The sequence below is a fragment of the Furipterus horrens genome, unplaced genomic scaffold (assembly GCF_987537825.1).
Source record: "Furipterus horrens unplaced genomic scaffold, mFurHor1.1.pri manual_scaffold_10, whole genome shotgun sequence".
Classification (NCBI taxonomy): domain Eukaryota; kingdom Metazoa; phylum Chordata; class Mammalia; order Chiroptera; family Furipteridae; genus Furipterus; species Furipterus horrens.
This window is the reverse complement of record NW_028327180.1, coordinates 74,960,587-74,974,078: the sequence shown is the minus strand read 5'-3', so window position 1 is coordinate 74,974,078 and position 13,492 is coordinate 74,960,587. Positions and strand designations below refer to the sequence as shown.

General features: G+C 46.2%; 1 protein-coding gene across 1 annotated transcript in view; it reads left to right on the top strand.

The window, feature by feature from the left end:
* Positions 1-9,625, top strand: part of CTNNA1 (catenin alpha 1) — a 180,563-nt gene extending 170,938 nt beyond the window's left edge. The window contains exons 12-18 of the mRNA XM_090288239.1: positions 1,899-2,099; positions 2,674-2,825; positions 5,091-5,201; positions 6,330-6,511; positions 6,667-6,772; positions 8,284-8,418; positions 9,233-9,625. Coding sequence (XP_090144365.1) covers positions 1,899-2,099; positions 2,674-2,825; positions 5,091-5,201; positions 6,330-6,511; positions 6,667-6,772; positions 8,284-8,418; positions 9,233-9,520 — 1,175 coding nt within the window. The 3' untranslated portion in view covers positions 9,521-9,625. The remainder of the gene's footprint in view (positions 1-1,898; positions 2,100-2,673; positions 2,826-5,090; positions 5,202-6,329; positions 6,512-6,666; positions 6,773-8,283; positions 8,419-9,232) is intronic.
* The last annotated feature ends 3,867 nt before the right edge of the window (positions 9,626-13,492 follow it).

Below are 13,492 nucleotides of genomic sequence, written 5' to 3'. Positions count from 1 at the left end.
CCCACTTGAAGGACATCTTGGTTGCTTTCAAGTTTTGGCAATTATGAATAAAGTTGCTATAAACATCTATATGCAGGCTTTTATGTGGGCATACATTTTTATCTTCTTTGGATAAATACCAAGGAGTATGATTGCTGGATCATATGCTAAGAGTATGTTTAGTTTTGTAGCAAAGATGTTTTTACCTAATCTCTTTTCAGTTCTTTCACATCATTATTTCTTTCTCATTGTGGTTCTTAAAATTTTACTCCATTATACTCATGATTTTAGAACAAAGAGATCTTTATAGAGTCCCTGCGTGCAGTCTCTTGGGAACTACAAAAGGGGGGCGGAGGCTTGGTTCTTGGGGCCTACAGGGGATCCTGAAGCCCAGAGTCAGAGTATCATGGTAGCTCTTAGGTCTGCTAAGTACTTGTGATGAAAAGAAATAGTATATCATGATCACTTCCTTGTTTTGGCTACTTAAGAGGTGAAGCTTATTGTTCTCTCCCTTCCATTGTTATATATATAATTCTGCTATGTTAGCAGAATCTGTGAAAGAAAGTGGAAGTGGAGTAATTAAATCAGGAACTAGTCCTGGATAATGATGTCAAAGCATAAGGTAGCCAGGGCTGTGTTTCTTAAACTGATTACATTTGTACTAATGTTCTGGCTCTTCCAGAAGAACTGGGTTCGTTAGTCTTTCACCTGTTGTGCCAGGTACTCTCTTGGTTTAAGTGAGTGGCCATTTCTTTGACACTGTTCCTAGCAGTTCTTTTATGTCTTGAAGAAAGCTTCTTTCTAAGTAGGAAGGAAATGGCCAGGTGATAACCTGAGGATTTTCTTTGTTCCTTGCTCGCCTGCCCCGTGGAGTCTAGACAACCTTGTGGCTCTGGTTGGCTGTTGGTGGTCTCCTGAGTGAGAGTATTCCCTTTCCTATTCTGGATCTGCCCCTACAGATTGACCCTCATCCATTTTAACAGCTGTGTAGTGAACATTTATTTGGGTTGTCTCCACTTTGCTATTATCGATGGGGTTGAAGCAAACTCCTTACTCTGAAGTTCTCAAGATCTAGTATGAAGCTTTTTGCTTTGAGGAAAATAGTTTTGGTGGGTCTTCCAGTTCCCAGCTCTGTGACTGGTAGGAGCCACTTGTCAGCTTACCAGAATTCAAGGATTCCCATAACTATCCCAACAGGCCCACCTGCAGCCCGTAAGAGTTATACAATGTTTCCTCTCAGGTATGCTCCCTCAGCACCCTCTAAAAGAGGCTTCAGCCTGCCTTCCATCGCTGTCTCCTATCCTAGCACTGTGCTGGCTTCTTGGTAGATTGTCTGACTAGTATTGGCATCTACTGGAGGGGTGAGGGACTGGGAGGATAAAGTCTTAGAGTGTGCCTTTTCTTTTAATTTAGACTTTGAGATTACAAGGTTAGTGAAATTATTAAGGCAAAGATAATTTCTTAAGGTTTCTGTTACGTGAATCATCTGCTTGGCCGAAAAATTTTGCCTTAAAGATGGCCTCTTTCTCTTTCGTTAAATCTAGAATGAAGATTATTATGCTTGGAGGTGATTATAGGTTGAATTTCTGTGGGACAGCTAATCCAATAGTTAATCTGTGAGAACAGTGACACATTAAAGCTTTTGCCACAATAGCTGGCATAAAGTGAGCACACAATAAGTGGTAGGTGCCAGCTTACAATTGTCATCTTCTCAGCATAGGGAATATAGTCAGTGTTGTAATAACTGTATGGTGTTAGGTGGGTGGTCACTTTGTAAGTTATGTATAAGTGTCTAATCACTGTTGTACATCTGAAAACTAACATATGTCAAATGTAATTAAAAATTTATTTAAAGGCAAAAATGATTGGTCCCTTCTTGTGGAAGGCCTCCCTTATTCAGCTTTTTGCTTGTTCCTCAGAGAATCACATATTGGAAGATGTGAACAAATGTGTCATTGCTCTCCAAGAGAAAGATGTAGATGGGCTGGATCGTACAGCTGGTGCAATCCGAGGCCGGGCAGCCCGGGTCATTCATGTAGTCACCTCAGAGATGGACAACTATGAGCCAGGGGTCTACACAGAGAAGGTGCTGGAAGCTACCAAGCTCCTCTCCAACACAGGTATGGGAACTCTCTGCTTTACTTGTGCTTCCCACACAGAGACAGCGTGGTGGGCTAGGCCATCTCATTAGTGTAGGCCCCATGGTTAGGCAATAGGGGATCAGGACTCAGGTCTTAAGACAGCAGTTTTGGGTGGTACATCAGCTGTGTGAGAAGTTGGTCAACCAAAAAAGGGGCTCACAAACACATTTCCTTCATGTGGGTCCCATGATTAATGATGAGAATAATTTTGAACACACTATGTAGATGAACTTTTGAGTTAAGTCTTTTGTTAGTGAATAAATACTAAATTAAGGAGGGTCTCATTCTTAAGCAAGGCCTCAAGTTAATCTCACTTCAGGTTCTTAAACGTCCAAGGCCTATACTATAGAATCTGGTCAGAGACAAAGATGAGAGTCTTTTTAAATTATGGAATTTTATTTATTTCAACTATAAATATTTCTCACAATAGGTCAAGCAGAGGCTCTTCATTGTACACCTTGCCTCTTTCTGTCTGAGTGAGGGGCTTAGGGAGGGACTGATGGAATGACATCTGCTAGGCCAGCAGGGTCGGTCACATGTCTTTTCTGTGCAGTTATGCCGCGTTTTACTGAGCAAGTAGAAGCTGCTGTGGAAGCCCTCAGCTCGGACCCCGCCCAGCCCATGGATGAGAATGAGTTTATTGATGCCTCCCGCCTGGTGTACGATGGCATCCGGGACATCAGGAAAGCAGTGTTGATGATAAGGGTGAGTAACTGCATTTCAGATGTTTTAACAGCTCTTTCTTACCATTTGCTGAACTTGAGCAATGCATCATTTTGGAACTCAGCAGATGCGTTGGCAGTATATTAAAACCATGAATCTAAAAGCTGTTAGAATGAGATATATTTAATTATGTTGTCTAAAAAGACTTTTAGTTGCAAGTTACAGTCCAAACTCAGGTTGAGAACAGGAGCTAGTATGAGCTGGCCATGACAATTTAATTTAGGGCAAAGTCACAATATGAGGTTTCCATTTAAGGTAGAGGGCAAGAAACTACAGAAAACATAGGCTTTTCATTTAATTTCAGAGAAGGGATATTTCTTTAATACAGGTTGAAGTTATTCTTCACATGGAGCACCCCTCTCTTTGAAGGGATGACAGGCTGGGTGCTAGAACCCAGGGTGTTCAGGGTGAGAATGAGGGCCTGTGGCAGCCCCTGCTTGTGTTCCCTGGCTCATAGCCAGGCGTTGAGCCATCTCACCATAGCCAAATGAGGTGCCACCTGCTCAGGGCCCTGTTTGACCCATCTTCTCAGAGAGTAGCACTTCTCACCATCTGGTGGTCCAGGGCCCCTTCTGAGTTGTCATAAACAGGTTTTGAGAAGCTACCAACTCCTCTGTGATGCACCCCCAGGGTGCTAGACCTGGGTCCCACAGCTGCCTTTCCCACAGCAGCTATCCTTCACATGCTGTTCTCAGCATAGGTGTGTGGCTCTGGAAGCTGAGAGCAGGGCCTGTGAGAGGCCATCCCCGGGCCAGGCCCCGCCTGTGGCATGGGTGTCTGCTTTGCTATGCTATCGGTCTTGCTGGGTTAGAGGACTTTCATTTACATAACACCTTCAAGGTTTGCTAGTCAGAACTCCTAAGGTAAACAGGGAGCTGGTGGAGCCATTTGCTTTCTTAAGTCTTGCCGCTGCTAAAGAAGAACGGGTGTTCCGCAGAGGCTTGGCTGAATGTAAGGTTAAACCCAGTGACCATATCTAAGTGGTGTGAAGGGATCCCCTGGTCACATACACCAGTGTTCATGAACGCAGCCCTATTTCTCCAGCATTCTTTCCACACTGACAGACACCTAGAAATAGATGAACAGAAACCTTAATGATAAAGAGGAGGTTAATGCCTTTGGAGATTTAAGTGAGCTGAAACTGCATAGTCTCCAGGAGATGCTTGCAAATTCCAGAGTCCTGTTTTGGAGAAGCAAATAGGGTTGTGGGAAATCACATCCTGGCAGTAGGCAGACAGCTTGGGTTCCTTTTCCAGCTCTGGAGGAAGTAAAATGGGCACTATGGTGTTTTGCACTCCCAAGCCACCCTCCAGGATCTTTCATTGACAGGCTCTTTGTGGCTCACTGATGTCTCTTGTGTCCTCTGTTGTCCTCATCTCATTGAGGGACAGGCCTGACTGTTGCACATGTACACAGTCTTGGTAGTTTCAGATGCTTTCTCACATGTCCTCTCTTTTGAGCCTCATAGCAAGTCCGGGGTCTGGGCTTGGATTAGGTCTTGGTGCAGATGAGGAACTTGCCTCACGCCCTTCTGTCACAGGCAGGCTGGTCCAAGAGCCAGCCCAGCTGTTCTGCCTGCTGCCCCATTACTGATAAAACATAATGCCGTCTTCTGCAAGTTAAGTCAGCAGCAAATCATGCGAGGCTGGAGGTTATGCAAAATAAGAATTTTATTTCATAATTAAAGCAGAGCTAGGACCACTAATCAGTCCCTTTGGTATTTCCTCAGCCCTTACCTGCCACATTATCTTTTTCCCTTTTATCAAAGGAAAAATATGCATTGTCTATTTTTACTCCTCAAAGCAAGCCCCAGTATTATTTAATTTCCTTTTTGTCATCAAGTGGGAAAGTTTTAAGAATCTGCTTAACATTGTATAAAATATACGTCTTTTTAATACAGCACTTTTTCTACCCAGAACAGTTCTCACCTTTGTCTTTAGATGCAGCTATTGGAGAAGTACATTAAAAAGTAAAAATCTTATATCAAAGAGAGAATCTTGACTCAGTGTTGAAAGTTGAAGCTCTGTCCCCCAGGAAAGAGCCCCAAGGCCCTTTGGAAAGTGTGGGGTGGTGCCCTCACCTTCTGCTTGTTTGTGCATCGGTTTGGCAGGGTCTCAGGAGAATGAGTGATTTTAGCTTTATTACCCACACCTGTTTAGAATACTGCATACGAAAGTCCAGAATTCTGAGTCTTCATACATCAGACTCAAGGTAGTGCCTGACTTATAATCTCTCTTTTGGTGGCAGACTCCTGAGGAGCTGGATGACTCTGACTTCGAGACAGAAGACTTCGATGTCCGAAGCAGAACAAGCGTTCAGACAGAAGATGATCAGCTGATAGCGGGCCAGAGTGCCCGGGTAAGGAATCAGTTAAATTCATTCTGCAGACTTTCCCTGTCCCTCTCAGGTCTTAGCTTTTCTTTTCCAGGAAAATACTCCCAGTGTTAAGAACCCCATTTTCCCCCTGGCAGTAGGATGAAAGTTAACCTAAGTTGTGACACCTGGTAGTCAATTGTAGGTTCCTCTCAAGTGTCTCCTCAGCTGGGAGCAGGGCAGGAACGTGGGCCCTGGGGCTTTGGTTTATGACTGATTGAGTCCTGCATCAGGAGAGCCCTAGGATCTAATCAATGCAGTGTTTGTTAAAAGGATTGTGAAATCTAAAAAAAATTGTTCTTTCCCCATCTCAGTGATACCATGGGTATGAACTATTTATTATATGGGTTAAAAAAAAAAAATAACAATGGTACATTTAAGGAAATCATAGCCCTTGCATTCATTTGAGTCATTAAATCTTCAATCAGTAACATTTGTTTTTGGGAGTATGCCAAATATTTCTAAGGAGTCTTTTTTTTTACTTATAAGAAATAATTTTGAACAGCGAGTGCATCCCTGCTTTAGTCCCCACTTGGTCGTGAACTCTTTGGGAAGAAGAGTCCAGGGGGTCCGAAGTGGACAACAGGCCCTCGCAGGTGCTGCATTGTTAAGGTTTAAATGCCACTGAAATACGCAAAATGTTTTCTCTGCCTGCCTGCTGTAAAATTTATGTTCTAAAACCACTTCCAGTTCACCTTGAAAAGTTGGAGAGGCAGTGCAGCCACAGGAAGTGCTTGTTCAGCGCTGGCCAGGGCTGTGAGCATTAGCCCTTCCCTCATCTCCACTCTCCACAGCAGGAGACAGAGCACAAAACTTCTAAAGAGTTAAATTAAGCAGGTTCAATTCATGTGCAAGCGTGATCACAAAGCTTCAACGTTAGCCTTCTGGCCCTCATGTTCTTGTTTTCCTCTACATGAAAACTTCTTGAAAGTGGGCTGGGAATTCAGGCTGCCATGAACTTCTAGGCCAAGTGAGAAGAAATGGCCAAATGAAACCTATTAAAGCATTATCCTATCTATGCCATAGATTACTCAGTGGAAATGTTTTTGGCTAATGCATTGTGAGAATGTCATATTCTCTTCATGTAAGAGTTTTCTGTGCTTCTGATTTTAGGCAATCATGGCTCAGCTTCCCCAAGAGCAAAAAGCAAAGATTGCAGAACAGGTGGCCAGCTTCCAGGAAGAAAAGAGCAAGCTGGATGCTGAAGTGTCCAAATGGGACGACAGCGGTAATGACATCATTGTGCTGGCCAAGCAGATGTGCATGATCATGATGGAGATGACTGACTTCACCCGGTGAGCAGTGCACGGCCTCAACACCTGTCCGGAGGCAGCTCTCCTCCCCACAGGTCACATCAGGCAGGCAGGACTACACTGCTCTGTAGCCATCCTCTCTTTTCTACCCACCAAAGGGCTTCACATACAATGATCTTTGTTCTCTCTTTTTTCAGAGGTAAAGGACCACTCAAAAATACATCAGATGTAATCAGTGCTGCCAAGAAAATTGCTGAGGCAGGATCCAGGATGGATAAGCTTGGTCGGACCATTGCAGACCATGTAAGTGACAGACTTGCCATGTGTTCCTTTTAAGTTCATCCTGGGACTCAGGCAGCCCAGCACGGTCCATTCCCAAGGCGGCAATAACAGTGATTTTCATGGAACACAACACTCTTCTCATCTCAAAAATTGTTCTTAATTACCAACCAGCATAGATTTTTTAAGGGTTTCTGAATTCCTGTTTCTTCTTTGACAAGTCTTAAGAGGCAAGCGCTTTGCATTGACAAGTCTTAAGAGGCAAGCGCTTTGCATTAGAGTACATAGCTATAGTAGGTGTGTCTGTCCTGAAATCTTGACAGATAAAAGCCAGCCTCCAGTGTTTATTCTCTCTCAGTTCTCTTTGGAACTTCAGCTCTGGGCAGGCGCTGCTTCTGCAGCCGAACCCAGTGACACAGGTGTGTGAGGGCCTCTTCTTGTAGATCTACTTCATACAAGAATCAGGCTAACGTGCCCACTTGGGCACAGACATCTATGTCCTCAGCACTGGAGGCTCTCAACTGCCCAGCCTTCATAAACCCTTTAGGAAAAAATGTGGTTCCTATCTCCTGGACTTCTTTATTAGAGACACTGTTTCTCAGTTACATTCTCTGCAATTATAAGCCCTTCCCTCCCAGCCCTTTCCCTGAGGTATCCGGGTGCCTCATTGCTCAAGTCATCCTAACTCCCCTCTTTCATGGAATCCAGTACTAAGCCCTGAGAATCTTGACACCATGCAGTCTTTTCCTGTCTTCCACCACCAACTCAGGCCAGACCTCCACAGCCCTGCACCTGGACTGCTTCTCATTGATTACCCTCCCCTCTCTCCACTCAGCTGTCAATACAGTCCTCCTACATGATCATCTTAAAATGCTTATCTGATAGGGCTCTGCTGTACTCCTGTAAGCTGCTTAGAATAAAATCCAGCACTTCCAGCATGGTCTACAGGTCTCTCTAGACTACCCTCTCACTCAGTCTCACAGAGGGAAGGGCTTGCTGTAAATACTTCAGTACCTCCCTCTATGTTTCTTTCTTTGGGTATAGATTCCTAAGCTGACCCTGAGCTTTGGCAGCAAGACAGGAACTGGGCAGCAGCCACCCCAGTGAAGACCCCACGGTCCCCAAGTGCTTTTCTTCTTTCTTTAGATTTACTCTTCCTCCATCTTTGCCTGAAGTGAGCCTCTCCTTTCATCCTGTGCTTACAGTGTGTATCATAATTGAGCAGATCAAGTGCCTCTGAACACAAGAGCTGTTGGGATGGTTATTACCTAGTTCAGAGCACTCTTGACTTTTCTCCAGCACCAAGCTCTTGCTTGCTGAGGCTTTTTCTCACCTTCAGGACCTGGGCCCAAGCAGAGCACCCAAGGGCTCTGACTGCCCCAGGTAATTGGGTAACTCATCTCTCATGCTCTTTGCTCTAGCAGGGAGAGAGGAAGCCTCTTGGTGGTACACTGAGAGGCTTAGAAATAGTCCCTGGGGGTGGGTGGTTTGGGTCAGGCCTGGGGTGTTTTGTGTTAAACCTGCTCTCCCATCAGTGTCCGGACTCAGCCTGCAAGCAGGACCTGCTGGCCTACCTGCAGCGCATCGCCCTCTACTGTCACCAGCTCAACATCTGCAGCAAAGTCAAGGCCGAGGTGCAGAACCTTGGAGGGGAGCTTGTGGTCTCTGGGGTAAGTATCATCTGTGAAAAGAAGGGGTTGGTGGGCATAGGTTGCCCTTTGTCCACATACACTCCTTACCTGCCCTGAACTGGGGAAGTGTGCTGTGGAAATCCCTGAAGTTGCTTCTTAGTCCTTGGAGGCCAAGGGCTGCCCCTCGGCTGTTCCTTGCTGAACTACAGCTCTGCATGGTGGGTGACAGCTGGGATCCATTGCTAGGCTGGCCTCTCACTGGGTAAAGGTACTTGTTTATCTTCCTTCTTCTACCCCCACAGAAGAATTGAGCCTGTTCAAAAACTGCAAAGATTACATACCAAGGCTTTTTGAAATATCCTCTACCGCTCCAAGTGCCTGAGTAATATCCCCCCTTGTCTCTTTACCATGTCACAGTTCTGACCTCTTGTCACTTGGGGCAGGGCAAAAGTGGTCTGGTTCAGTGTGCTGGGCTCCACTAATTCCCTGTGGCTTCTGCTAATGCCACAGAATTTCCTTTGAAAGAAACTTAGTATGTATAACATACAGTTTGCTCACCTGCTACGATGTTAGTGCCCCAGGATGACTGAAAGCAATGCCTTTCTGTCTAGGATGGCTCATTCCTCCAGCTTGTCTAACCGAGGGAGTAAAATCTTGTTGAGGGGTGGGAGCGGGCAAGGTGATAGATAATGCTTTTCTTCAGAAGATCTGAAGCAAGTGTTTTCAAGGTATTTGGATAAGAGCAGCCAGTCATTTGGAGGGAGTTCATTGGTAATGGTGCTGCTGCCAAGCCCTGTCCTAGAGGGGGACAGTGGGGGCTCCCTCCTCACCACCCCATGTTTGTGTCTCTTAGGTGGACAGCGCCATGTCCCTGATCCAGGCCGCCAAAAATTTGATGAATGCCGTGGTGCAGACGGTGAAGGCGTCCTATGTGGCCTCCACCAAATACCAGAAGTCTCAGGGCATGGCTTCCCTCAACCTCCCGGCCGTGTCATGGAAGATGAAGGCACCTGAGAAGAAGCCATTGGTGAAAAGAGAGAAACAGGACGAGACACAGACCAAGATTAAACGGGCATCTCAGAAGAAGCACGTGAACCCTGTGCAGGCCCTCAGCGAGTTCAGAGCCATGGACAGCATCTAAGGCTACCCTGGCCAGCTACCCCCACCTCTTGGTTCTTAAGATCAGTCTCTGTTCTTCACTCAAATGTATTGCTAAGGAGACCACTCACGTTAGATTCCACAGGGAAATACAAATACATACTTGTGTATAAGTCAGTCACAAATACTTTTAGAATTCAGGAGCATATTTCTAACTATATTTTTGATAAGCTTAAATAAAAATTCCATAACCAAAGAGAATCCCACAGTAACTTGTTAGTAACACTCTTGACCGGGTTGTGTAGTGTGGCATTAAGGTTTGAGAAAAAGGGAGATCTGACTCCTTTGTTCAGGGAAGGGCCTTCCACCAGCCCTGGGTCCCAGCAGGTTGGCTGGTATTAAATGACCAAAGATGACCCTGGGTAAGCAAACTGGGTATCTTAAGAAGCTGTCCCCAGAGAAGGATCCTGAGAGGGACAAACCACATGAACTCAGTAAAACAATGTATCATGAAAAAAACTGAGTACTCTTTATGACATGAGAATTTTAATGCATGGTTACGATTACTAATGTATCTGCTGCAGGACATATTAATAAAGTTTTGTTTTTTTTCAGGCTAGAATGTTGTTATGCCATAATCAGAACATGCCTTTTTTTCCTTTTTTTTAGCTTCAAATGCAAATACATCATTGGGCTCACTTCTAATAATTGCAGTGTTTCCTGCCTTGGGCTTGCAACAGAACCTAACAAAATACTGTTTGCTTAGGCAGTAATTTAGACTTTACCTTATTTGTGATTGATATAGCGATTACTATAGCTACAAGGTATAATTTCACTGTCTTATTTAAATTTTATGAATTTGAATGTTTTTTACACTAACTTCCCAATAAAGTCCACCTTGAAACCAAATCCAAGAAGCCACAGTCCTTTTTTCTTTGCTGTCCAGAAAAGTCAAGTTTTACATGAAATGTCTCCTGGATTTGCCCACAGCATCTGCAGTGTCCCAGCAAGGAGACCATTTCTGTGGCTCTAGGCCAAGGCCTACACAGCCTGGGCTTACAGCTTCCACGCCAGCCCCCAAGAGAGGACCGTACTCAACTCGGGAACTCACATATCCACCCTTCAAGGGGAAGGTCAAAACCTTGGACATGTCCTTCAAGTCAAGTCTCCATGGATAGCACCTGCTCTCTCTTCTGAGTTGTTCCCATCAGCTTACAACCATACCAGGGTAATAGCTGCCTCCAAAATAAAACCCTTCGAACTCCATGTCCTTTCCCAACAACACATCCCACCATAAGCAAACCTCTGAGATGATGTATGTAGTCGTCCCTTCTTCCTCACTTCCATTCTATCTGCCATTCCAGTCAGCTGTCTTCCTGGCCACTCTACTCTTGTCCGCCCCGTGAAGGCGCCTGTCCTCCACATCACTAGATTAATCGGCTCTTTCTTCATCTTACCAGCATCACTGTACAGGTGCCCAGGTGAACTCTTCCTCCTTCCTGGAAGTTCTTCACTTGACTCCCAGAACACCCCAACTCTGGTTTTCTGTCTCCCTTACTGGGTGCTCCTTCGCCTCAGCCTAGTCATTAAAAGCTGTGCTGCCCAAGGGCCTGTCAGGCCTGGGTCTCTTCTCTGGCTCTACTCACTCTTCCAATTTTATCCAGACTCCTGAATTGAAATACAATCCAAACGCCAACTAAACTCTCCACATGGATCTCTTAATATCTCAAACTCGACCTGTCCAAATTATCTTTAAAATGTTTGAAACTATTTCTCACCACTGCTTCCAGGCTCCCTCGCATGACTGCTGGCAGGCCTCGGTTCCAGGTCACGTGGGCCCTCCCACAAGCAACTTACAGTGTGGTCTCTTACTTCCCCGGAGGGAATGATCCAGGAGAACCGCAACCAGGTGGGAGCCACAGTGGTTTTTAAAACCTGATCTTGAGGGTATTATTATACCCTCACTGCCACAATATTGTGTTGGTCACAGACACTGTGGGAAGGGTCAAAGCAGCAAGCGCCAGGAGGTAAGACTCCCAGTCATCTGAACCCAGGCCACTGCCGTAACCTCCCCAATAAGCTTCCGGTATCATCTTGTCCCCCACCCCTGCTCCCTATCCAGTCACAATAATCCCTGCAAAACAAGTCAGATTGTGTCATTCTCTTAGCTCAAACCTTGCAGTAAAAGCCAAGGTCCTAAATGACGGTTTGGTCTCTGGCCCTCTCTGGCCTCTCCCCTCACCTTTCAGGGTCACTTGCCCTTTGCACCTGTGGTCCCACTGCCTAGAACGCACTTTCCTCAGACACATCTATGCTCTAAGATCTCCTTCAGGTGTCTCTTTAAAAGTCCCCTCATTGAGAAGACCTTTGATAAATCCTTACCATGCCTTCTCTTCACAGCACCGAACTTGCTTTACGTTTACAACTTACCTGTTTCTGTTGTAAGCTTCACAGGGGCAGGAATCTTGATTTTGCTCATCACTGACTCCAAGGCCCAGGGCACTGACTGAACCTTGGGGAACTCCAGTAGGGCTGGACCCAGAAGGCTCTACTCCCCTGCCCCAACCCCCGAACTCTCAGGATCCAAGCTGACTCTGGAACATTGTCATGGCTTTTGTTACCATCGTTTTTCACATTCCAAAACTGTCATCCAGGCTTGAGCTCCAGACCCACATCTGTCCTCAGCTGCTTCACCTCATCTCACCTGTTGGATGTCCTACGGCCCAGCACCCCAGCAGGCCTCAGCTCCCACCCACTTCTCCCCAGCAGAGGCCAAGGCCCCCACTCATCTCAATTGCTGCAAAGGTTCCTAAACTGGTTGACATCAGCCCCCAGCATCCATTATCCATTCTCTACAAAGTAGCAAAGGAATCTTCCAGAAGTACCTCCTAAAAAGTCAAGCCTCTGCATGAAGACCTCTGCGTTACCCACCTGACATGCTGGCAGCCCTGTGCCTCTTCCCAATGTGTCTGGCACTGCGACCTTGCCCTTTGCACCCACACTGCCCCCCGACCGTGGTTCCTAGGGCCCTGTGCTCTCCCTGTGAGCCCATCACTTCATGTCCTGGTCATCACCTTTGCCACATCATCATTCCAAACTTAATACCATCATATACTTAAAAAGACTAACTTTTGTTTAACTGCACCTCCTCCTAAACAATATCTGTGAAATCATGTTTGGTGTGCTAGTTACATTTTTCTAATATACATCAAATTAACATTTTGATAAATGTTTTGAGTATCACCTAAAATCACCCAAGTACCACTGATGAAACGACAGTGTTGGCCTTGCTCACCCCATCATCCAGCAAAGGGCCTGGTATGTGCTTGAGAAATAGCTATTGAACCACTGAAACCATTCACTGATTTAACCAAGCTATCAAAAGATACTGGAAGGCAAAAAGTAGGCAATTGAGGTGGCACTGGAAGCCCTGCTCAGAAATCCCAAAATCCTCCATCCTCTGAGGCAACAATCTAAAGCAGTGCAGCCTGGGCTGGGCACCAGGGAGACTTACCTCACCATGACCTTGGGGTTTCCAATCCTGGCCCTTTGCCTCCTACTAAGAGAATGGTCTCCCCTTGGCATCCTGAGGCTTCTTGCTTCCCAGCAGGGCAGACACAACCCTCAGTGGCACCTCCATTCGAGATGGCGCCTCACCAGCCTGGCACTCTGGGCTTGGCCACTCCTCACACCTGCTCTGGCCATTACCCGCACACAGGGACTGCGGAGCCCCACTCTCCTCTGCTGGCAGCAGCTGCCCTCCATGCCCTGTACTGCCTCCCACGGCCCCTGGGCAGACACTTCAAAGGCCCCACCTCACCTCTGAAGTCTCAATTCTCACAGCCTCCAACCTCTACCCAGGCCAGGGTCACCTCTTCACTGGAGGAGGAGGGAAGCTGGCATGTGCTGGGCATGTCCAGAGCCCATGTCAGGCTTTTACCCACAATCGCCTCTCACCTCTGTAACCTGTGAGGTGCCGGCACCACTACCACCCCTCAATCTTTATACCCAAGTC